Consider the following 26,992-nt stretch of genomic DNA (forward strand, 5'->3'; position numbering starts at 1 on the left):
CGGATACCACTTTAGGTATAAAATAAGGGTTAGTTCTCAAAAAAACCTTGTCACTGCAGCAAATGTTAACGAATGACTTACAATAAGAGCTTGCAACTCAGATACTCTTCTTGCAGAGAAATCACTAAAACAGTTTTCCATGTTAAAAACCTTAAGTCAGCCTGATGAACTGGTTCAACTGGAGAAGTGTTAGTTCCTCTAACACAAAATTAAGATCCCAAGGAGGAGATCCTTGGTTTTCTTGGAGGTCTCTTATTCAAAACCCCTTTCAAAAACATTTTGACATGAGAATACATTGACAGAGGGGGGGTCCACGGACAGACACACTGAAATGGCTGATAAAAGTAAACTGGTGGAGAACTAAGAAAGGCCAAAAATAGTAACTCACAAAAATACTGTAGAAAAAACAGAGAAGCCCTGAATGGGTGCTGGTTGTGATGTTAGCACCAACATGAAAACCTTTTCCATTTGCTAATATATGATTTATTAGTAGGTCTTTCTTGCTCTTTCAGTACCTGCTGCATATCCTCAGTAAACAGGTGCCTAAAGGAAATTACAACTCTACCATCCAAGCAGTCAAGTTGAAGTCAACTGGGGCCAGGGTGTATCAAACAATCCTGTTCTTGTGTGAATAGATCCATTCTGTGACGAAGCTTGTGGTAATTGCCCCTGGCCATTTGCAAAAGAAGGGAGAGCCTCTGCTCCGTGGGCAATGAGGGAGTCACCACAATGACATCAGGGGATTACTTTGAATCTTCAGACATACCCCGGATATTAGTGGAAAGCATACAGGAACATTCCTGTCCAAGGAAAAGAAAACGCACCAGTCTACCAGGCCTTCTTGCATGCAGTCCTGGAGAAGAATTTTGCCAGCTGACTTATCAGACAGGAGGCAAAGAGGTCTACTTGAGGAACTCCCTACAAACGGATCTAATCTTGGAAGACTCCTTGATCTAGTTTCCATTTGTGAGGGTTTGTCTTTGTCCTGCTCAGCTTGTCTCCTACACAGTTTTGCTCTGACATGATGTAGGATGCCTGTAGACTGACTGTGCTGTGAAGCTATATCCCAAGTTAACACGGCTAATCTGCAAAAGGAGTAAGACCCATTTCCCCCTTGCTTGTTGACATACCACATGACTGTGGTATTGTTTGTAACAACTTGAAGAGGCCCAGGGGATGATTCGGAGAGTTGAGTGCCATGATCAGAGCAAGCCTCTCTTTTATATTTATGTGCTTGCATCTGTCTTTGTGTTCCAAACACCTTGCACTTTTATCCCTTCTGAATTTCCTCCCCAAGCAAAGTCTGAGGCCCTTGTGGTGACTGACTGCTTTGGAGTATGGGGGGGGGGGGACCTGGATTTAGGGACATTTGCTGCCTCCACAAAGTAACTTCTCTTCTTACAAATAATATGTGTGTTGATGCATGGATCCAAAGAGATTTCAGATGCCCTTGTATCTTTACTATGTGGAGTCTTGCCACGGGTATCAAGAGAATCACAGATGCCCATTAGACCCAAAAATCCTGAGATATGTCATTGGATTGACCAACATCTGAATGGAAAAAAGAAGTTCTGTCTCACCATAACGTTCCATCTGTGTTGTCAATCTTCATCTATTCTTGACTGATGGGTACTCGGTTCTGACCCTCAGAACCGATCTGGCCGTTATATAGCTCATGTCAACCAAAAAAATCTCTTGAGCTGCAAGTCTACCCATAATTCTCCTCTCTAGATTATCTCAGATCGAGTTTGCAAAAAACAGAAGAATAGTGTAATAAAGGTCAGAAGACTTATCCAAGGTAAACAACAACACAGACAGGACATTATGGTAAGACATAACTTCTTTATCTGATGTTGTCAATCTTCATCTATTCTTGACTGATGGGACAGAGTCCCCAGCCACTTTATTTCCTGGGAGGCCTTACGGAAGGATATTCCTGAGCACCATAGAGCCAAAAGATGTTCCTCCCCTGGAGACCATATCCAATTTGTAATGGGTAATAAAGGTATGAGGCTTAGCCCAAGTTGCAGCTGCACAAATTTCTGACATGGAAGCATTGGAATGAAAGACGGCAGAAGTCGCCACTGATCTAGTACAATGTGCCCTGACTGGTTTTGGGAGTTTCATATTCAAGTTCTTGTAGATGAAAGACATACATTCTCTCAACCACCTGGACAGAGTTACCTTGGTCACTAATCTGCCTAAAGTTGCACTGGAAAAGGATAAGAACAATTGATCAGATCGTCTAAACTGTTTAGTTCTATCTAGCTAGAACTGCAACTGCCTATGTACATCCAGGAGGTGAAGGAAGTACTCTCCTTCGTACCTTTTAACCATGCCGAATTCCTCTGCATTTACCAATTTTGAGGTCCAAATAATGGGGTGCCACAGATTTCCGAATGGCCCCCTTTATTCCCGATTAATTCCCAGTCTTTTTTTAATTTTTTTCCGACTTGGCAATCTTCCACTGACATCATCACATGCACGACGAAGTCAGCATCACGAGCGGCCTGCCAGCCAGTCGGAATTCGACTAAGGGCTCGAGAGGTGTGACAGTTTGGGCAGCAGCAACGTGCGTCTCGGACAGACTTCAACCGGACCTGCATGAAAACATGCTGCTGAAGAGCGATCGGTGCCTTTACATGGTTTTAGATCACTTTTATTTTTAGATAGCGACAGCATGTTTGCAGTGTATACTTTGGAAGAAAAGGAATATAAAAAGGTAGCGTGGCTGGAATTCGAATATAGAAGTCAATGGTCAGGAAGCGGCTGATATCTGCACCATCTCCATTCATCTCACTGTTGTGGCATGCTTTGCTGCTGTTTCACTGCACTAGTAACAACGATGCAGTGACTTCTTTTTGGGTTTTCCAGGTTTAGATAAAGCAGTTTAAATTACATTGACATCTGACTTATGACAGATTGAAAGGAGCTTGAAATATGTCAACACTGATTAGGTCTAAAAAGAATAAAGAAATAATAGCCGAGAATGAAACTCAGGTTAAAGGTAGGTTTTAGAAGCAGTCTGTACGTTTGTTTTGTTTCCATCAGTCGGGTTTCCATTATATATTTTTTTTAAAAAGCAGTGTCAGAATTCTCTTGCTGTACTAGTGACAAGAGTAAAACATGTTCCTTAGAACTGTAATTCTAGAATTTAAAGATCTTTGCATTCGGATATTGAGTGATGAAGTTTGAGTTGTGTTTTGGAATACTTCTGACCTGCATAAAACAACATCGGTATAACTGAAGTCCTTATCTCAATAATGAACATCATGTAATGCATTCTGAATTTGAATGTGCTGATATAGTTCAGCGACATTTACAAGTTTTGTTTACTTTTTATTGCACTTTTTAATTGCTGGAGAAATGGAGCTGTGCATTTCCTTAGTCTCTTCATTTGTCCCCTTATTGCTTTGGAAATGCAGCAGGAATCAGAAGGGCGAGAAAATGTACTTGCTTTGGTGCCTCAACCTGCCCTCTTCCAGGTAAGTAAAAGTAAAAAAGGATAGATCCTGCTGCATCTGCACTCTTCTCCTGAGTCCTGTTTGTTAAAATTAGTTAGCCTGATTATTAGCTGTTTGATAGAAACTGCAGTTGCCAAACATGTCACTGTGCATACATGACTAAGAGGTCACTTTTCACTGGCCAGCCCAAAGGTACTAAGTTACGTTCTATGTATATCTCAAAACCTTTCAAGCAGTTTAAACACAGATGCCTAGTATTGAACCTGTGAATCCTATTTTCATTGTGACACATTAGTGTTAGGCAATGATTTGTCCCAGAAGAGCATGGAAAATGCAGCACTTATTTTACATTTGCTTTACTGTAAATGTTTTCATAATCTGACATACAGTTATTTTATACAATGCTTTGCTTGAACATTTTCACAAAGCTGCTTTAATACGTCTCAGACAGTAACAGGTTAAGTCTAGAGATTTTTTTTATGCTTTATGTTGTAACAGATTTACATAGCATCTAGATGAGTGTTTATTAGGTCTCAGTAACAGATTAAGTCTAGAGGATTTTTTTTTTTTAATGTTTTATGTTGTGATAGACTGACACAGCTTCTAGATAAGGCTTTATTGGGTCTCAGTAACAGATTAAGTCCAGATGATCGTTTAATGTTTTATGTTGTAATAGACTGACATGGGTTTTAGATGAGGCTGTACTATGTCTCAGTAACAGATTAAGTCTTGAAGATTTTTTTCTGGTTTTACAATGTAATATATGATTTGGCTTCTACATGAATTTTGTTCCATGTCTTATTTTTCCCTTAGCAGGTTAAAATCTTTTCTGTTTTACTTAATTGTTAAAGTAATGCTGCCCTTGATCCTAATTTCTACCACCCAAAAGTTTCATATATGTATTCCTTCCTATTACTCTGACCAGAGACTGCATGCCATACCTCTCAACTGTACAAATTTTTGTAGAATGTCCAGATTTCTGCCTCATATTTTTGTCCATTTTTCATAAACCTGTGGTCTTCTGGCAAACTAATGGCAAATCATTAAAGACTGAAGTTAGAAAATAATGACAGACATTTGAGTTTCAGTCTTCATACTCTATTGCTTTGCAGAAAATTCATGCTAAAGCAAAACCTGTTATTCTATCAACTTTCTAAGTTTGCAAGAGCAATATTTAAAAATTATCCATGTTTTTGGGCTGTTATCCCACTTTTATTTATGGCTCTATTCAGATTTCTTGCTCTTAGAGTTTGAGATGTATGGTACTGATGCACAGCTGAACTTTACTGTAGGGTACTTCTGTGTCTACTCATATATGTTCCTAGTTCTATTGAGTGATACGACTTTTGGTTCAAAGCACTGTAGAACACGGTTACTCCTGTACAGCTGGGAATCCTGGGATTAAAATCAGAAATTAAAATGTACCAGCATTTATTACATATGGTGTAAAGAAGACAGTGTGATTTGCTTGTTGTGTGCTTTGTGTGTTAAGAACATTGCTTTGCTGGAATAAATGCAGACCAATTTCTTGAGATAGTTAATTAGTATTAGGTTAACTATGCGGGTGGTCTTGTTAACCCCGCCAAACTGTCTTTTCTCTATTTTATTCTGGCTAAGTGTGTTAGTTTATCAGCACATAACATGTCGTGAGCTTTGTATATGCAAAAAACAGACTGAAACAGAAGTGAAACTAATTTTAGTTGGTAGGTGACTATTCTTTGGTAGCCTTCCATTACCGATGTATGCGCAGTACATCTGTGTATATGTTAATGGTTGTTGTATGCACCTTGCTTTTTTAAATGACTCTTCTGTGTGTCACAGTACACACAAATCCAGTTAGTGGTGTATTTACAACAGCTCCTTTTCTGTACAGAAGATTCCTTGAATCGTGCTTTGTCAACATAGCCTTTTTTCCAGAGGTTGTGACTAACTGACCACTGTTGATATGAAAATGTCTTTTTTTCTTGAAGTGCACTGATTAAATGTAGACATGCAGTTTGTACTGCAGAGGTGTTCTTCCTAACAACAAAGTGTGTTATACAAGAGTATTGTTATGTATTTTTATCATGGCATGGCTTAGTAAGTTTGGTAATGCTATGATAGTGGTACCAAGCCCATCTTGGTTCATAACAGCTCTTGACATGTCAGTTTTATTTATTTGTAGTTTCTTAAACAGGTAGATGGGCTGCTCATCCAACCCTTTTTAGACAAAAACATGGGCTCTGTAAGGACATAAGAGAAATGCTCATTATATTTTGTGTTTAATATTTTGTCTAGTCTCCAATTTGCATTATAAAACTGGCACCCCACAATTCCACTGGAGTAGGCGGGGGCACATAATTATGCATGCAAATCTTACGTTAATCAGCGTACAGATCAGCGTACAGATTTGTACCTATTTTTCTTGCCCTTTGTCCAGATTTTTGATGTTTCCAGGTTAAGAGTTATGCTATCCTTTGTTAGAAAAATTTGGGAAAAATACAGGTAAGTCTATAGACTGATTGATATTAACATCTGAGATCACCTTAGGAAGAAAGGTTGGATTTGTCCTTTGTGGAAATTTAAATCACAAGTAGCTGCTTGTTCAAATGGTGGTGCCGTAAGTGACTGTAGTACTAGAGTCAGATCCAAAGGTGGGAGAGGATCTTTAAAAGGAGGCTTTATGAGTATTGCACCCTTTAGTAGAAAAACCTTACAAAGTCTGTGAGACATCAAAGGTTGGTCTCCAAATCCAATATGAAAATTTGAAATTGTGCTAAAATAACTTTGACTGTAGAGGAACAGGTTCCTTTATTAAAGGTGGCAGCTAGGAATTCCAAAATGTCCTCTACTCGTGCTGAAAAAAGGATCTAGTCCATTGTTAGAGGCCCAAATAGAAAATCTCTTCCATTTGCTTAGGTAGAGAGTTCTAGTGGATTTTTTTATGAGATGCTAACAAAATATGCCACACAGGAGAAGGTATAGCATTATGCCTGGCGACTATCAGACATGGAGGAACCAAGCTGTTAGCTTGATGGTCCCTGGGGATGGGACAGGAGATCTGGAACTAGGTCCAGAATCCATGGGAGGCAAAGTAGATGAGGTCAAAGGAAGGGAAACCATATCTGTCGAGGCCAATAAGGAGCAATGAGGATCACTTTGCTTCTCAACCAAGATGCTTTCTTGAGAAATAATGGGATCAGAGGGAAGGGGGGAAGGAACAGAGTAGACCCAGGGGCCAATCGTGAAGAATAGCATCTCTGGGATATTCCCCCTGAGAGGGAATTAGGGTAAAGTAGCTCCTGCACTTGTTGTTCAGGGGTGAGGCAAACAGGTTGCAGCAAGGCTGGCCCCAACGAAAAAAAAATCTCCTTCATTATTCTGGGGTTCAGAGACCACTCGTGAGGCATGAGGATGCATCTGCTTAATTTGTCCACAATTACAGTGGAAGTCCCTTGGATGTGCGTTGCTATCAGAAAGTGGTTGGAAGATATGGCCCATTGCTACAATCAAAGGGCTTCTCGACACAATGGGTAGGACTTGGTTCCCCCCTGTTTGTTGATGTAGCAGACCACTGATATGTAGTTTGATTGACTAGCTATTATCCATAGAGGTAAGGCAGAATGAAATGCTTGCAATACCATAAGCATTGCCCTTAGCTCCAGTACACTGATATGCAGGTTGGCCTCGAAGCGGGACCAAGTGCCTTGGAATGTCTTCCCTAGATAGTGCCCCCCCCCAATCTGGGAAGCATCCGTGGTCACTATAGCCTTGGGCTGGGGGAAGATAAAGGGACAACCTCGAAGAATGTCCTTGGAATGCATCCACCAGATTAGACTGCTCTTGCATCAATTGGAAATGAAAATTAAGCGGTCCATGGGATGAGAGAGAATTGACCATTGGTTTGCTAATAGCCACTGGAGAAGTCTCATGTGAAATCTTGTTAGTGGGACTAATGTGATAGCAGCTGCCATGGAGTCCATGGTTTGTAAAATCAGTTGAGCAGTTATCTTGTTTGAGCGCAGTAGAGGATGAACTTGCATCTTTATCTTCTGCAACCTGTGAAGGGGAAGCAATGCAATGCAAGAAGAGGTGTTGAGATGAGCTCTGATGAATTCCATTTCTTGGGTGGGATTTAGCTGGGATTTCACAGCATTTACTGTTATGGCCATTTGGCAGGATGTGTCCAGTATGATGTTGGGATTTCACAGCATTTACTGTTATGGCCATTTGGCAGGATGGGTCCAGTATGATGTTTGCAGTCTGCTGCAGTAGATGCCTGGAGGGAGCGGAGAGGAGCCAGTCATCTAGGTAAGGAAACGCTCGGAATTCGTGCAGCCTCAAGTAAGCTGTGACTGCTGCCATGCATTTTGTGAACACCCTGGGGGCTGTGGTGAGACCAAAGGGCAGCGCCCTGAACTGGAAATGACTGGCTCCTACTCGGAAGTGGAGAAACTTTCTCGAGCATTAGTCCACTTTTATGTGGTAATACACGTCTTGAAAGTCGATACAGCACATCCAATCATCTTTCTTTAAGAAAGGGGAGAACAGACTGAACTGTGACCATCTGGAATTTTTTTTGTTGGAAAAACTTGTTTAAAATACTGATATCCAAAATTAGTCTCCAGTCCCGTTTTCTTTGGCACTCAAAAGAATCTTGAGTAAAAACCAGAGGGTTTATATCACATCATCGAATCACTTAACATCGAACAGACTTCATCAAATGATGAAAACATCAAAATGCTGAAAATGAGAATTCCAAATGGGGACATGACACTGTAAGGATGTAGGCAGAGGAGCAAGAACTTCCATTTCCGCACTGTAGTGCACCGAAGTGTGATCTCGGGAGTGTTATACCTAAGTGGGAGGGGGGGATGTGGGGTGCAGGGGGTCTTGCCCCCCTGCATGGCGCAAGTTGTCATTGATCTGCATTCCACATTTTTTTTTCAACTTCAATGTTTTCCAGTTCGATGAAGTCTGTTCGATGATATGCAATTCGATGATGTCTGCTTTCGCTGATGTGATAATACACCCAAAATCGGATCCTAAATGGTCTGGTGGGACTTTTTGGATGACTCTTTTTTCTATCAGCTTTTGTACTTCTATTGCAGCTTAAACTCTCTGACTGGGTGGAACATCGGGGAGTCTTGCAGGGGTTCTTGGGTAAAGGGTGAATGGAATTAGACAACCTCTGGTAATTATCCTTATCACCCAAGTATCACTGGTTATGCATTTTGGGTACAAGGAAAATCTTCCCCCAACTGTCTCTAGAGGTAAGCAATCGGGCCTGCATTCAGGAGCACTGATAAGGCTGACTGGAGAACGAGTCTCTGGAACTTTGATTCTGCAGACCACTCATGCCTCTGGGACACCGTCTCCCACTGTAACTCCCCTCCTCTGCCCCAAGGGAAGTCTGAGCCAGGTGTGTCCTGGAAAGGCTTCTGGGATTTCTTGAACCACATTTTACCACTCCTTTGATTCTTGGAATAGGACCATTGAGGAGTGGAAAGACGTACGTCCACAACAGACAACATCTTTCCATCCTTCTCTCACCTGGACAGAGATTCCTTGACTTTGGGACCAAACAAGAAGGACTCATCAAACGTGGCATTGACAAATGAAAATTTTAACGGTTCCACAAACTCACAAAGATGCATCCAAGTGTATCTCCGTATAGCAACACCTGACGCTGCTGACTTGGTCGCCCCTTTCGCTGCATGTGCAATGAGCCTCATGGATGAGTTTGATATCAGCTCCAGGGAGCTAGTTTGGAAGCTACCTTTTCTTGGACCCCCTCAGCCACAGCTGCCGACAGGGTATCTGACAGCTCCTTGATCAGATCCCTTTGGAGTCTAGTAAAATGTGCCAAGAACTTCAAGGACATGATGGAGAAGGTTGATGATGCATAGGTCTGCTTCCCAAATCTTTCCATTGCCCTGGACTCTTGGTTCGGGTGTGGACAGTAGAATTTTCCTTGGTAAGTTCTTTTTTAGTGGCTGATGCTACCACCATGGCATCTACTACCAATCACTTAGCCCAGTGGGGTTGGTCCTCTGGAGCAGTAAGTACCTTATCAGGTCTCCAGGAGACTGGTTCCACAGCATCAGGAGCCTTCCAATCCTGCTGAGCAATTAGCTTAATTAAATCGTCAGTGGGTGGGGACACCCAGGAGGTAGATGGGCTTACACCAAAGGCCTGGAGGTACGCAGATTCCTCTGAGGATGGGTCTTTGGGCTTCCAACCACCTCTCTACTTCAGGATCTCCAGAATGCCTCTGAAGGAGACGGCTTCCAGTGGTGATTGTGAGGAACCCTTCCCTTCATCGAAATCCATGTCCTCTGTGATGGATTCTTCTGGATCAATGTGCTTTCTCTTGCATGATCTCTTTCAAGGGGGGTCCTCAGTAAGAACATCTGAGGAGGATTCAGAAGAGAGGGTACCCTTAGAAGGTAAGTCTTGTGACTGTGATGTGCACTGTCCAGGAGTGAAGGTTGGTACCAGAACTGAAGAGCCTGGGGCCTCAAGGGGGACTCCAATAACCCAGGAGCCAAATGAGAAGAAGCAGTGGCCAAAGCCCTTTCCATTGCCTGAAAAGCAGGACCCCCTGAGAAAAAATGGGAGCCCAGAACTGAGACTGACAAACTTGGAACCGGAGTCACATCCTGCCTTGACATTCCCACCTGGCAGACCAGAACACCAAGGAAGGGTCCACTGCCACTGTAGCTGTAAAGGATACTGACGGCTCCGTAGAAATGCTTGCAACTGACACATACTCTCTGTGCTTGATGGCTGAGATGCAGTCCTGGGGAACCAATAGTACCGATGACACAGAGAGGACCAGAGCCAGACTCAGCACTGAGGGCAAAGGTGCAGTCAGTGCTGAAGTCACAGGAACCTGGGTGGACATTGCCAAAGGCTCTAAATCCTGAGCTGAGGTTAGGGGACGAGAGTAATTGGGTGTACTCGGGGAAAAAAACAGCTGCTCCAGGAGGGAGAGTGGGCTGAATAACAGAGGAAAGACCCTGGGCTGCCAAGATCTGGTTCATCAAAATAACAACAACCATTTCTGAAAGACTTCTGGTGGAGCGTGTTGAAAAGGGATGAAGGAGACTCCGGTCTCTCTAGGAACGAACTGGCCAATTGTCCAAGGAAGGGATCCAATGAAGGTGAGTAAGTAGACCTGGGTTCCAAAATTATGGTTTGCTTCAGTACCGTCTGTTGCACCAAAGGTGAAACAGCCAACACCGAAGTCGGAGCTGTAGAGCAGGTTGGACCTGTAGAACTAAGGCTGTGAACTGTAGAAGTAACTGGAGTAGAAGGAACCGAAGAACTCTTAGGTGGTGGAGACTTTGGCTGTTCCAACAGTTTTGGAACCTCGGATTTTGGTTCCGAGGTGGAACCTTCAGAGGCATATTTGTGCTTCTTAACAGTCAGTGCTGAAGGGGATGGCAGTAGCGATCGGGAGGGCTTAGAGGCAGAGGCCGGAGGAGACTGGTTGGCCTTGGACAAGGCTTCCTCAAAAGGGGCCTTAAGGGAGCCCTTTGAGGATTAACATATTCTTTCTTATAGCCAGGGTTCTATTACTAAAACCCTGGCAAATGGTACAATCCACACTCAAGTAAGGCACACCCAAGCACTAAACGCATTTATTATGACTATCTGAGTTTGGCATTTTTTTTGCAACACTCAGTACATTGTTTGAATCCTGTGGTTGTAGATTTTGGCTTTTCTGCCATAACTATAAAACTTTGACACACACACACACACACACGCACACACGCATGCACGCACGCGCACACACACACACACACACACACACACACACGCCAAAGAAAAAGAGAGGGAAAAATCTACCAACAATGATAGAAAAGTTACCACAAGGGTAAGAAATATTAAAGAACTACCAGCGATGGTAGGGGGAAAGAAATTACCATGGTAAAGAAGAAAATCACACACTCAAGAGTAGACCAAACACTCGACAATAGGAACTATAAAGCAACAGGTAGAAAAATGAACTATAATTTAAGAAATAGCTATAAGAAATTTAGAAAATACTTAGCTACGACAGATGACTGCCTGACATGTCTGATTCGCAAAAGTGGCAAACAAGATCTGAGGTAATCTAGAAAAGGGAATTATGGGCAGACTTGCAGCTCGAGAGATTTTTTTTTTGGCTGACATAAGCTATACAATGTCCGGATCGGTTCCGAGGATCGGAACCGAGGCCCCATCAGTCAAGAACAGATGAAGAGTAACAACATTCAATCTCTAGAAATAGATCTATTTTTTTCCCATGGAAGAAAAGCTGTGTGAACTGAGGTATCTAGCAGGCACACAGGAACACAATCTTGTCTGATGGAGTCAAAAAAAGACTTTTGAATGTCCTCTTGTAATCCCAGCTTTGTAAGAGATCTCTTTCACCCAAGTGAAAGATTCTCAACACTTTTAAAAAGCTTCACCAAAGAGAAGTAATTCATCTAAATATGGAAAAATGATGATACCCTGTAACCTCTTTTGAACTACAATTGGAGCTAGACACTTTGTAAACACTCTCGGTGCACTAGATAGTCCAAAGGTTAAGGTTGAGAACTTATAATATGATCCAGACACTGATCAAGGCACTCAACATTAAGAAATCCTGGAAGGCTGGATGAATAGGGATGTGATGATAAGCATCTTTTAAATTTAGTGTTACCAGGAAAATAAATTAAAAGAAGAAGAAGAGGTAACAGGTTGTGAAGTGAAAGCATTCTGATCTTGGGTAAGATCACAAACTGGTTTAGAAAAGAAAGATCCAGAAATGTTCTCCAGCCAAAATCACTCGAATAAAAACCTTTCCAAAACTGGGAGGAAATGGATCCATTGTCCCCTGAAACAACATATGTCGAAGGGTAGGAGGAAGCAGAGGATTGTCGGATGGTGGAGGACGAATTGCTCCTGAAAAGGAGGAACTACCTCCCACTGCGATCTGTGATTTTGATGAATAATCTTCCATACCTACTTTTCTGAATCTGTTGTCAAAGACAGAAGTGGAGATTCAGACTTTTTGGAAGAGAAAAGGTACTGACAGAGTGGGAGGGATGGACAAGGTCCCTTAAATAGTCGTTCTGACTTGATGGACTGTCCTTGGTGTTGGGGAGTTCCTGAATTCTTTTTGGAACTCCTTTGCCATTTATTTTTAAATGTCTATTCACCAGCATTTTGCAAAAACTGGATGAGGGGTTAGCGAATCCCTTAGAAAATTTGGAAAAGGAGAGCTAAAAGAAATGTACAGATTCCCATATCAGCGCACTCTTCTAATCACACCTTTTTGATATCCTCTGCATCTGAGGGATCAAAAACTAAATCTCTATCCAAATTAGAATTTAAACTTTCATTTTCACATCATCTGGTAGGTTTTGAGAATGCAGCAAGGCAAACCTCCTCAAAACAGTACCAGAGGCCATAGCCCTGGAAGGAGTGTCAACAGAGTCATACACATACTTTACACAATGAGTTGCAACCTGTAGAAAGGAAGAAACTAAACCATTTAAAGTATATTTTTCCTCACAAGAATAAAATGCAGATAAAACATTTCTCATACTTTCACACTTAGTCAGAACAAACTAACATAAGAGTTTGACAATTCAAAACTCTAAAAATCAAAGTTGTAGAAGCATACACTTTCCCCCCATCTTTGTCAGAAAGTTTAGGATTGGAATTAACTGAATGTTTAGCAGCAGGAGTAACTAAAGCTGCTGGGTCAGATTTAGGGTGAGTATATAAAAACTTAAAAGACCGAGGAATTGTATTCAATCTATTTGCCTTTTTACAGGCAGAAGGCTGACTATCAGGAAAATTGCAGGTGGTGACACACACATCCTCCATTCCTAACAGCAGTGGAGGATAGGGTGATGGTTCTCACATTCCTTTGTAACAGCTCATAGTATTTTACCCTCTATCTCTCCCTTCATCTTCCTGGCCAGATTCATAATCTTTAATCTTTTCAAGAGGTATCCCTTTTTCTTTTACCAGAAAGCACCTCATAAGAAGGGTCAATAGCCTGCATTAGACCATGAGTTGGACTTAATAAACTACTCCTTTCCAGGGAAATCTGAGCAGGAGCAGATACATGTTTAGTTTTCTGTTTCTTTTTGAGAGGAAAAGTGGGACCAGCAGGGCTATTAATGGCACCAGCAGCTTTTCCAGGGATGGGCACAACATTCCGAATAAACTGGGAAAACGTACTTGTCCCTTTCCCCAAGACAGACAACAGCAGCTCTACCTTGCCCAATGAGGGGACCCCACAGCTGCAGAACATGTGACTAATCCCCAGTCCATAGTGGGTACAGGTGCTACACCAGACAGTTCTGGAGTAAAAGATGAGTGGCATGAGGAACCAGCTCTGGTCACAGTAGAGTCACACATATGTGGCTGATGCAAACTACTAGAGAGCTGTGATGGCAAATCTGTTTAACTTTTTCTTTTTGTGGCTGGAAGAAGGACCGACCGTGGGACCAGTAGTTTGTTCAAACTTTTAAAAGTCACTTTCACCCCAAAAAACAATAAAATGACTAATACACTTCGTCAGCCCCCCAAAGTAAAATAAACATAGTTCCTCCACATAAAAATGTTTTCAACTACTTTTAAACTGACAGGAAAAACAAAAGTGTGTGCTCCCATTTAATAGTGCAGTTATGTATCATGGCAGTCTGTTAAAACACAATCTCCTAGATAAAAAAAAAACAACTTCCCTAACCAGGGAAGTACATTTAAACAAAAGTAATGTCTTTCTGCTTTTCCCAGTTAGGGGTTGCCACAGCAAAACTCTGGTCCGCTAATGACTGGCAGTGGATTTTTACAGTGCCAAGGTGCCAGCCCGATGCCCAACCTTCAAAGGCGGCACACCTATTCACACACGCAGCTACCTGCATGTCTTTAAACGTCACTCGACAGCAAGGAGGGCATGCAGACTCCACACAAAGGCGCTCTAGCCGAGAATCGAATGGGAGAACCTCTTTCTGTGAGGTGACAATGTTAACTGCTGCACCTCCGCGGCCTCCTACAAGGAACAGTTCCTGACATCTAACTGTGAAGGAATACTTCCGGATTGTAGGTTTCATAGCTTCGCCAATATTCTTGAGTCCTTTAGCTAGATTTCACTGGAGAAAAATTCAGTGGTTCATCAAATCAGTTTGGTCCCAACACCAGCGCCCCCTATCTTTTCATATCACAGTGCTGAGTTTGTATAAAGGGATATACTCTAAGTGAATCAGTTATCTCTTAACCCATGTCTTTCTTTTTTTTCCTTCAACCTCTTCTCAGTCTGCAACCACAGATGTCTCGGACTTTGCTTGGGGAGTTTTATCCACTTGGGCGAAAGTCTGGGGATTGTGGAACAGGAAGGACAAACTGAAACACACAGAAATGGCAAAGAAATGCTGGTGCTAATAAATACTGTCAAATCTCTAAACAATATTTGGATTCCAGGCCCTCTGCTAGTAATCACAGACAACATTACAATAATGTGGTACATAAACAAAAGGGGGATCCAGACCCTGTCCCCTTTACAGACTAGATATGGTAGCCCACAAACTAGCAATTCAGCACAATCTGTCCTCCAGGAGGCTTACATCTATCAGAGCAGAATGTTGTAGCAGACAAGCTGAACAGGACCATGACAGACCTCGCCCCTATGAATGGAAGTTGCACTCAGAGGTCTTCCAGTAATTGATCCAGGTGTGGGGAACTCCTCAAGTAGATCTGTTTGCATCCTTTCCTGAGGCATTCATCTTAAAGATGTTTTTGTAGTTTATTTTTCCTGTATTTCTATATAGTTCCTTCTCTGTGTAGATTTTTTTAACTTAAAGTCCACAGACCATTTCTTTCTCTCTTTTATAGTGGAATATAACTTTTGCTTAGTCTCTTTGTGGAATATATTTTTTGAGCTGCTAAAGTTTTTTTATGGTTTATCCACATCTCTGAAATACTTTTATTTATATTAGTTTTTTACCACAATCCCACTCACACTCCCTTTAAGAGTTTATGTCTCTGCCCAGCCAAAGACACTAAGGAGTATTACATTCTCTCTCTTTTTCATAACTAGAGTATTTTACAAAACAGATAGACACATTTTGTCACCAAGAAGTAGTCTACACATGCAACTTTTTAAATCATACAGCACACAAGCAGTTAATAGTCATAGCCACCAAGCTTCTTTTTGATTCACTGCCACTTCTGTAACAGTTCTGTAAGTCAGCTGATTAATAATTTATAACTGCAGTGAAGAATCTGTCTTTTTTCAGGTCAGCAGGATGGAAGGTTCCACAGTGTGAATTTAAAATGTGTTGCTTTATATTGATTCATATCACCCTACCTCACCAGCAGCACCCAACCAATAGTGCCTGCAGTTAAGTAGTACCTCTAATCGATCAGTTTTTTGCATAAATTTGACTATTTCAAGCACACTGTAAATTACCGGAGGCCTGATAACTACTCCTCTCTCTACCATCTGGTCCCTCTTTGTTACAAAAAATATGTAGTAATAATAATAATGGTTTACTATCAAAATATTGACGCGCCTTACTTTGACTGTGAGACGGTCAAACATGGAGGTGCAGACAGGCAAAACTGCAAACGCAGTTCCTGTCAACTTTGAAATGTTGAGACGTAGCCTGTGTTAGCGGCTTTGAGCATCTGTGTTTTGAAGTGCATCGCACTACAGTAGGGATTGGGAAAATTACCCTTTTCCTCACTGTAGTGCGATCTTGGAGTTAAAATATATAAGTAGCAGGAGGAGGCACAGGGGGGCTTGCCCCCTGCAAAACAGTAGAAATTTGTCTGCATACTAGTCATTGTATTTTCTGGATGGTGAGCAGTTGAATGTCGAGTCTTTCTTTCGAAAGAATCGACATTCTAAGCAGTCGGCTGGATGGTTTTCCCTTGTTTCGGTTTGGGGATGTATATAGTCATGGTAAGTCACTTCAACATTTTGATAGTAAACCAACAGTAATAATAATAAATAACATCCTGGGGATACAAGTTTGAACGCCACTGTTCCTATATACTTTTTTGTTTTTGACTGAGTTCCCAACTGTTTTCATTTATCATGAATACGTGAACAGTGTAGTCTCTCTGTAGCTTATTATCATAACCAAACCCCTGAATCCCAGTTCTGCATACTTTTCTTCTAGACTAGACAGTAACAACAGATTCTTAACTTCAACCATCTTGCAGTAGGACTCCTCAGAGACTGCCAAAATTACTTGTTTTCAGATTATTTCCTTTTAATTGGGGCCAGTGATTTAGTGTGTGAGAGAATCAGATAATTACTTAAAACAGAGGCAAATCTCTGACCACACATAAAATAGTGCATACTTTTCTGTCTTCTGCAGAATTTAACTCAGAGGTAGTCACCTGTTCACTCCCCACTACTGGTAGCTGTTTTGCACATTTACCTCAAGACACCACATCACACCCATATACAGTGAATCACAGGGAAATAAGTTAATAACACAACTGCTAAATCAATTCATCCTTAAAACCAAAATAGAGCATACTGGAATAGCCCTCATAATTGGTGGCTCTGTGATTAGATGCATTGAATCTGCAGTCAGTCTAGGGTAAAGAGAGAGTCATAATGTCCTGCCTCCTGAGTCTTAGATTAGGGATATCTGAAGGAGCCATTAAGCATATTCACGGTTTTCATAATGGTTTCATCTTTGTAGTTTTGCATGTTGGGAGAGCAGTTTATGCCTCAACCAATAATTATGTACAGGCATTACTAGACTTCTTAACAAGTTGTAAAAAAGAGGAAAACATATTAGAGTTTCTCTTAATAAACATCACTTTTGACTCCGTTAAGTTAAATGTAGCTCTACCCCCTTCTTGCTCTGACTATATTGCTGAGACATTCCTCATATACATGAAATCCAACCCATTAAAAAATACCGTCTTTAAAGGTTTTTCACCTGCTAACTGTGATGGCATGAAAATCAGTTTGGGTCAGTCAATTGAGGCTGTATATTATCCTTCCCATAACCTGTTAGTGAATCATTCACAGCCCCTTTGTAGCACTTTAAACAACTGCACTGATACATTTGTCCCCTTGAGGCAATAAATATAGTGAACAATTATACAGTAACTCTAAATAATGCAGTTACAAAATCAACAAATATTTAAGCCAAAAGAAAGAGTGTATACAAATGTCAAGGTTTACTCATCTCATCACCACAAGACTAAGAGTAACACCATCCAGAAAGAATCAAAGCTTATTAGAGATAGAACTTGTCATCAATACAGATAACAGTAATACAACCACATAAAAAAAAAAAGTCGAAGAAACAATGTGGTTTGCTAGAGGAAAATGACATTAGTTTAATAGAGCCAACAGATACAGCAGACTCACTAGCACATGGACTTAGAACAAATTTATGTAATTAGTAATAAGTTATGTAACTGTTATGACCCAGGGTAGCTTCATTTAATTAGATCATATCATACCTATGAAAGCTTGCAACAACTCCTTCCTATACTCTTAATCAATGTGTGTTTATTACTGTACTAGCCACTGATGAAAGTAACCAAATGACTGAACAAAATGTCCTTTCAACTGTATTGTTTATTGTAGCACACCGTGCTACTTTTTGTTCCTTTATTGGGCTTGAAACTGTACTTATTAACTTTTGACTCTACTGTACTTTATTAACGTGTATTGTATTTAGTGCATTTGCTGTACTAATCTCTGTGGAGCATTTCTTGCTGGGCCTCCTCTAAAATGGGATCCATGCTCAGTCGAACTTTCCCGGTAAACAAATGTAAAATAAAATAACTAATAAATAAAAATTTCGGGTAGTACAAGAAAACCCTATCCACTCACTTGTATCGCGATCCTCCCTAAATTGCATTTGGATGAGTCAGCTCTGCCCCTTATATGGTTAGGAACATCAGTTCCATGGGACCAGTTCAAATAACTGGAAGCATAATTTGTGCAGTCAAAGATAGTGTTGTATATATCTTTGCATACGTTTTTAGAGTATTAAAAGCTGACTGTGTCCTTGATGGGAGGCCCTCCACACATATCCCAGTAGTTGCACATCAATCACAAGTATACTGTGTAAGGAAATAGAGATAATCATTGTGAAACTTTTTCAGATGGACAAAAGAAACTTCCTCCTTACTTTATTTATATTTAGTTACATGTGTTGAGCACCAATTACAAATGACTAATTGCAAGCTCATCCAGGTCACATAGGCAGTAACAGAAAATTGTACACCAACATGGTGTTAACATATAAAATGCATGAGTCTAGAAAACTGTGTGTATACATAGAGTCAACACATATAATAAATGAATACAAAGAAACTGCATTTACAAAAGGGTTTACATATTTGTTAGAATCAAACGTTTCAAAAGGAAAATGTGTACATACATTTATATAAGCAGAATCAATAAAAAAAAGGGGAAAAAGAGGAGGTAGAAAGGAGGAACAGAGAGTTGGAAAGTAAACGTGAGTGTAGATTATTGAACTGTATATAGGTGGGATATCAGCTCCAAATTAGTAAGCCCCCAGCTGATATCCCACCTATATATATGCAGTTTCTTTGTATTCATTATATATGTTGACTCTATGTATACACACAGTTTTCTAGACTCATGCATTTTACATGTTAACACCATGTTGATGTACAATTTTCTGTTACTCCCTATGTGATCTGGATGAGCTTGCAATTAGTCATTTGTAATTGGTGCTAAGTAAGGAGGTTTCTTTTGTCCATCTGAAAAAGTTTCACAATGATTATCTCTATTTCCTTACACAGTATACTTGTGATTGATTGCAACTACTGGGATATGTGTGGAGGACCCCCCATCAAGGACACAGTCAGCATTTAATACTCTAAGAACGTATGCAAAGATATATACAACACTATCTTTGACTGCACAAATTATGCTTCCAGTTATTTGAACTGGTCCCGTGGAACTGATGTTCCTGACCATATAAGGGGCAGAGCTGACTCATCCAAATGTAATTTAGGGAGGATTGCGATACAAGTGAGTGGATAGGGTTTCCTTGTACGACCCGAAAGTTTTATTTATTAGTTATTTTATTTTACATTTGTTTACGGGGAAAGTTCGACTGAGCATGGATCCCATTTTAGAAGAGGCCCAGCAAGAAATGCTCCACAGAGATTAGTACAGCAAATGCACTAAATACAATACACGTTAATAAAGTACAGTAGAGTCAAAAGTTAATAAGTACAGTTTCAAGCCCAATAAAGGAGCAAAAAGTAGCACAGTGTGCTTGTGCAGTTGTGTTATCTACTAGGTAAGTAAGCAGATAGCAAAGAATAGGTATGTAAGTAGAAGGAGGGTGGCAGGTCTCTTTTTAGGGACCTGCTCTATAGAAATTGCAGATTTATGTGACATGGCGTGTAATCAGACAGTTGCATTCATACTGCTTTTTTAGAATGTACTTCTGCTCCTTCCTTGTAATCTAGGCCAGTACTGTTTTGTCTCTTGTAGATCCTGTACCGCTATACAGCCTTTTCAACAAACCTATCAACACAAACAGGAAATTCTGTAATGTCACTATCAAGTCTGTATGGAAACAAACTCCTTCAATCATTCCCTGTACTTTGCATTCAGCAACAATCCTACATAATCCAGTACCCATATAGATTAAGGTTGCCACCTGTCCATTTTTTTTCCCTGATTGTCCAGAAGTAAAGCTATCTGTCCGGGTGTCTGGATTTCACTTTGTAAATCTGGAATTTTATGAATTCTGTGTCGTTCCTGCCCTTACTTCAAGCTGATTTGTTAACCTCAGCATGGCACTGCAAGCTGATGATAGCCAATCAGCAGCATCAGAGACCAAAGCTGAGAATGCTGCACCTCACACAAGTAAGATGTATGTATAAACTGCTCCACAACATGGTCTAACCACCATTTTATGGACTGCGATGAGTCAGCAATGAGAACAAGCAACACAGTCTTTCTTCATTTGTGGTTATTAGGTGGGAAGGCAGCTAGTCTCAGAGTCAGTGTGTGTGTGTGTGTGTGTGTGTGGAGGGGGGGGGTGCCTTGCCACACATGGGAAAGTTATACTGTCTGTGCATAAGCTCAAAAAACTGTAAGTACAAAGTACAGATTTGTCTACTCGACCTGACTGAGTTGCAAGCAAAGTACATTTGTAATTTTAATTAATTGAAAAGTTAGAATTTAGAGTTATTTATTTTTAAGAAATAAAAATAGTGTACTTCTAGATCATGTCTTATAGGAGGCTGATTGGACCTTAAGAATAAATCTTGTTCACCTAATAGCTGTCTTAGTGTGTAACTGCCAAAGGTTTAATATGTTCGGTTCAGCTGTTTCAGTAGCTTCATTTTGATGGGTTTAAATGTACATAATTATTGTTGGAGGTTTTTATTTCTGTAATACAATAGTTTTTAGATGCGTGTTCAATCTGAAAGTTCACTCTAAAATTTATAGGAAAAGTACGTTTTCTAATAATTACTTGGATTATTCTAGTTGTCACCCACCTAAAGTTAAACACAATGTGTTCAAGGGCCAATGTATTTGAGCAGCATGAATGGTTTCAGATTATGAAGAGATGAAAATTGAAATGGCATACATTAAAAATTTATTTAAACAAAGAGGAGATCCTGAGAAAATGATGGATGAGATTATTGATTATGTTATTGAACAGTGGAACATAAAATATAAACCATTATTAGGAGCTGGTAATATATTAATTAATAACACTGACAACAATATGCCCTTGAACAAACTAACTTCTAATTTTCAGGGAGTTTGTATATTACAATACAATGTAGGAGTAGATAATATTAAAAGAATAATTTATAAATTTTGGCATTTAATAAGTACTGATATAGGTCTAGTAAAAATATTGGGAACCAAACCTAACTTCATTTACAAAATGGAAAGTAACATGAAGTCTTTAATAGAACATAGGTATACTGATAGGAAAAGTAGCAATAACAATAGAAGCAGAAAATGTGGATTTTGCAATCAATGCAGATGTATGTCGCAAGAAAGCAAAATAAAGTTACAGAATGGACATAAGACATATATAAGATGCAGATATGGGAACTGTAACATCAAAATGGTGGTATATTTAGCTAAATGCGACAAATGTTCAAGCTTCTATGTAGGAAAAACTGAAAGGTGTCTTAAAAAAATGAATCTATGATCACATGTATAGTATTAAGACTAAAGATAAAACGAATGTACTATATCGACACATAGATAGCAAAGGTGACGAACATCAATTAGGTTCAGTATACTTGACACTATTGACAGAGATCCAAGAGGTGGTGATTTTAAAAGTTTATTAGCATATAAAGAAACATGGTGGCAAATATGTTTAGATGCCACCACCCCACCAGGCTTAAATGATTTTATCTCTATTAAATCATTATTGTGTTCATAAATTTTAGTTATTTTACAATATGTTTTAAACATATTAGAGGTTAAGATTATATATTAATTGAACACCAGATAGTTTTACGAAAGTACTGATTTTGGGTATTTGATAGAGGAAAATATTAATTATTATTGTTTTATTGTCCTATTGATCTCCCTGTCTTAATTATTACTTATATATTTAACTTATAAGGATATTTAGAAGTCAGAAATGAATAACTTTACATGATTATATGAATTTATACATATTCTATGTTATATTTTATAATTCATTCAGTATTTATTTATTTTTTGTATTATTCATATATTATATTTACATATTTATATACAACTACTTATACATCTATTAGAGTTTAAGTTATATCTTTTTACAAATTGAAAGAAGTATGAAATAGAAAAGTTATAAGGTCTTGGCGGTAGAAAAATTTTAATACTTCAATATTTTAATATTTTAATATATTTTTAGTATAACATATTAATATTTTAACACGTTAAAACATTTTAACATCAATTAAACAACTACAGTATTTTAAAAAAATAGTATTGTTCACAACATTTCAATGTGTATATATTTGTATATTTTATTGGCTTTATTAAGAACATTATATGTTAATATTTGGTCTATGTAACTTTAAGGAACGATGAGTAGGTTGGTGCCACAAAAGTTATTTAAACAGTGGAACAGTTATACGTTGCAGTTCTGATGAAGACCAGCTGATTTGGTTGAAAGCGCTTAACTCTGTTACCGCTTTTCGTTTTTCTGTTTGTGTATTCAGTTTTGTCGTATCAGTCCGTGTTTTTGTTACAATAAACCTTGGCTATACAGCTTTTTGGCAGTCGTGGGCACTTATTGGTTGAAACCGGAGAACATTTGGAAGTTCTGAAGAAGCCCCGATGGTCAAGGACGAACGTACTTAACTGATGACTGTTTTTTTTTTTAGCTTACATTGTCTTATTCACTGTGTGTTTGGCAATAGAATTTTCTTTCTATATATTCAGCCTGTTTGACTTATGGGGGTCATTACTGACCCTGCATGAGTCTTTTTTGAGTTATTACTATAATATGAAGTGCTATTACACATGATTTCCTGTGATAGTCTGGTTACAGTATTTTCCATTTTTTAGACATTCTGTCTGAACAAAGTAATATTGGCGTATAAAACTGATTTTGACTAGGAAAAACTGATATTTTGTCCTGGATTGCAAGTTTTTTGTTTTTTTTGCACTGTTAAATGATGCATCTGTAAATTACAAAAATACTGTTAAATGACGCATCTGTGAATTACAAAAAAAAAAAAACTGTTAAGTGATGGATCTGTGAATTACAAAAAAAAGCAGGAACACTTATAATAAAAGTGCTGTTGCTTTTTTTGTAATTCACAGATGCACATCATTTAACAGTCTGTAAAACATTTTTATAAACAGCAACACTTTACAAGGCTGCTAATACAGAACCCCTCCAAGCGAAGTCCTTGTTAAACTCTGAGAATAAGCTTGTGGTTTGATAAATGGGACGGAGTTACCACCAGGAAAGGTCTCAGTCACATCACTGAGAGGGCATGGCTTGCTGGTCAAGAAATGACACGATGGAAAGCTGGGAACCTAGTACAGATCCTTTCCCTCCAAACATTTTATCGAGGAAATGTGCACATAGTAAATACTGCATTATGCCACATTGGTATTAATGAGTCTAAACCAGGCCCATATCTAAATGGTTTTGTTAGTGTCCAGAACTAGATGCAGTTTATTGGCACATAGCATAATATAAAGGCAGGCCAGGGGATACAAACCAGTCCGTCATATTGTCTAACCTTTTGAAATCACACTTTTAAGATAGGCATTACAGGAAAACTCCTCTCAGAAACCAAGATATCATCATCAGCTTCATAAATGAATGTCAGCACTGTTCTCACACACTGTAGACAACTGCCAGCTGCTTCCCATAACAGCTTTCACCTGGGGCAGCTGAACTAGTTACAGCTCTAAACAGCAGTACTGTGTTGCTGGGCAAATAGAGTGGGCATGAGATATAGAATAACTGATACTATGAGGATGCGTAAGTCATTAAGGAGGGGTATTATTTTGCTGTTTTTCAAAAGTCATGTGCTCTTCAATGCAAGCGTAGAGGGATGTACATTTAAATAAGAAATTTAAAATGTGAGACTTTTTTCCTCCAAAGGGAACTTATCTGCTCAGCAAAGGAACAGCACAAGCCAATTGTCAATCCTCGAAAGACCACAGAAGAGTGTACTCTTCGGTGGCAGTAAAGGTCTGAAGGGCTTGGTACTCAAACCTGTATTTCTGGGCAGCTGAGCTTGAGCTGCCTAACTGTCTGAGTGCATGGAAGGTGCCCTGAAAGCTTTGGAAGCTGGCGGACTATTATATCCTTGACAGGATATAACCCATATAGTTAAGGCTTCTGAACAAGTGATCAATATGATGAACATCCGATAATTTCGTTAGCATACATGGATAGAAAAATAATTATCCAAGGTAATAAGGCAGAAAGGAAATTGGGACAAGCAGTGGTACACAAAGAAAGTACTGAAGTAACAATGCATATTGTACTGGCAAAGAAGTAAACTGCGTGGAATAAGCTGTCCTGTAACGTCAAATTTTATTTCTAATGTTTCCAGGGATCATGGCAATTACTACTTTGCAGAAGCTACTGCTGTACATTTCATCAATATAGCCACAATCTGATATCAAATCGCTAATAAACTAAAAATTAACATCAAACAAAAAAAAAAATCTCTAGGATAAAAACAATGAATGGTTTAACATTTCCTTCAAAGCAATGACATGAATATTAAAAATGCAGCTCTCGCAACTACCAGTTTTCTAATTTCATAAAGAAAAAAGTGTATATTTTTTTAAAAGTAAATGTGCTAGAAAAATGTTACCATATAGTAAACACTATAAAAACAACCACAATACTTTACCTTCTTTTCAAGTCATCTGGAAAACCTCTTCCTGGAAATGCAGAGGAAACAGCCTTAAACACATTGTCTTTTGGAAATGACTTCTTTGGCATTTTTGCAGTAGCTAATGAAAGGCAACATATCAGAGGTTATGCTGATTCTTTCTGGAAATAATTTCCCAACAAGCAACAGGTATTAAGGAAAGAAAGCAGCATCAGTTATGCATACTATCACCAGGCACTTTAGAAAATGAAAACAACATGAACTGATAGCGGCAATTCTTTAGCAGAGAACCTTCTTACATGATATAATTTTCATATTTCTTTTAATTACATTGAATATAAGTACATAAATACACAAAATGTAACCAAGTGGGTGATACAAACTATGTATGATATATTTATGCATGTACATGCGGGCACATACACACATGCACCTATCACATGAGATTCTCTACATGAAGTGTGAGACTTGATAATGTGAGTGCTAGTATACTGACAGTATAGATACCAGTTGGCACAATGGTTAAGGTCTTCACCTCCCATGCATAAAGTACAAAGTTTGATCCTGACCTCTGGCCAAAGGCTGTTTGGAGTTTGCATGTTCTCCCTGTGTCTCTGTGGGTTCTTCCCACCTCAAAAAACATGAATGGACTCTACATGGTGGCCTCTAGGGGGAAGAGTTGTACAGACCAACTGGGTCTATATCACAACATCGAAGTATTAAAACTTCGAATGTTCTGATAACGAACACTATTCAGCGAACGCTAAGAATAGCGAAGCTGCAGAACAGCGAATTCTTTCCTCAGGAAAGAATTCGGTTGGCTATTTCTGTAGCTTCGCTATTCTTAGCGCTGTGGTGGAAAGTAACGCCTTGGGTTCAGGTAAGTGTGCAATTATTTGTACGTTAGGGTTAGGGGTGGGTTAAGTGAGTTAGGGTTAGGGCGCGGGTTAGGCGTGTGTGCAACAGTGACAGACTTTAGGGCTGGAGAGGTTTAAATGAGTTAGGGTTAGGGCACGGGTTACGTGAGTGTGCGATAGTGACAGACCTTACAGTTAGGGTTTGGGTTAAGGTAAGTGGGTAGATAGTAGTGTATGTTTAGTTTAGTGTAGCGTTAGATGTAGGAATTTAAGTGCATGTGTGTGGTTGCTGTTTGTTTGATGTGCTTGTGTTGTGTGTGTATGTGTTACGGAGCAGCAAATTTTTTCCATCGGAAAAAATTCGCTGTTCTAAATGTTCGATGTTTTCATGTTTAGATGTTTTGGGGCCGATGAAATAGCGTTCGCTATTTTCATCTTTCGATAACGTGATATAAATGCGACCAACCGCCTTGGTCATCTACTGTGGTGCGCAGTATCCTCAAGATAGGATAACAAGGATCACAGACTGAGCACTGTGGTACTAGCCACTCAATGCTGTATGGCTCTAGATGATTTATTCATGTTGACTAATGTCGCTCCCAGACACAGTCTACAATGAGAGAAGAAGATGAGTTCACCCTAGAAGTAGTAAGAATAACACTAAAGAAAACAAAGTCAAGGAAAGCAGTAGGCTTAGATGAGGTCACAGCAGACATAATAAAGATGCTGGGTGAGGTAAGCGAGAAATGGCTCCTGAGGGTACTCATAGCAGTATGGAGAGACGGGCGTATCCCAGATGACTGGAGAATAAGTATACTGATGCTAATGTACAACAACAAAGGGGACATCCACAGCTGTGGGCAGTAGAAAGGTATCAGCTCCTGTCACATTGCATGAAAGTTCTGAAGAGGGTGATTGATAAATGGATACACAAAGTAGTAGATGAGCAGTTCAGATTCAGATCAGAATGCAGCACAACTAACCCAATATTTGCAGTGAAAGAGATAGTTGAGAAGAAGATAGTGATGAGGAAGGAGTCCAACAGGGAATTCCTACATTTGGAGAAAGCATACGAGCATATGACAAGGTCCCACGAATGCTGATTTGGTCAGTACTGTGGTGGTTCAAAGTCCCAGAAACATTGGTGGAATTAATGCAGGCTATGTACAAGGACACAATGACTCAAGTATGAACAGTGCTCAGTCTCACAGAGGGTTCCCAGTGGGAGTAGGTGTACATCAAGGTTCAGCTCTGAGCCCACTGCTGTTCATACTGGTGACACATTACATTACATTAGCAAACAGGTCGGAGGGGACAGATCAAAAAAGTCGCTGTACGCAGATGATG

At 39.6% G+C, this 26,992-nt stretch overlaps 1 protein-coding gene across 1 annotated transcript in view; it reads right to left on the reverse strand.

The window, feature by feature from the left end:
• EZH1 (enhancer of zeste 1 polycomb repressive complex 2 subunit) overlaps window positions 1–26,992 on the reverse strand; it is a 3,086,757-nt gene that overhangs the window by 1,894,638 nt on the left and 1,165,127 nt on the right. Inside the window, exon 7 of the mRNA XM_044054680.1 lies at window positions 24,807–24,909. Within this exon, the coding sequence (XP_043910615.1) occupies window positions 24,807–24,909 (103 nt within the window). The remainder of the gene's footprint in view (window positions 1–24,806; window positions 24,910–26,992) is intronic.

The sequence above is a fragment of the Protopterus annectens genome, chromosome 13.part0 (genome assembly GCF_019279795.1).
Source record: "Protopterus annectens isolate FY-2018-M chromosome 13.part0, PAN1.0, whole genome shotgun sequence".
NCBI lineage: Eukaryota > Metazoa > Chordata > Ceratodontiformes > Protopteridae > Protopterus > Protopterus annectens.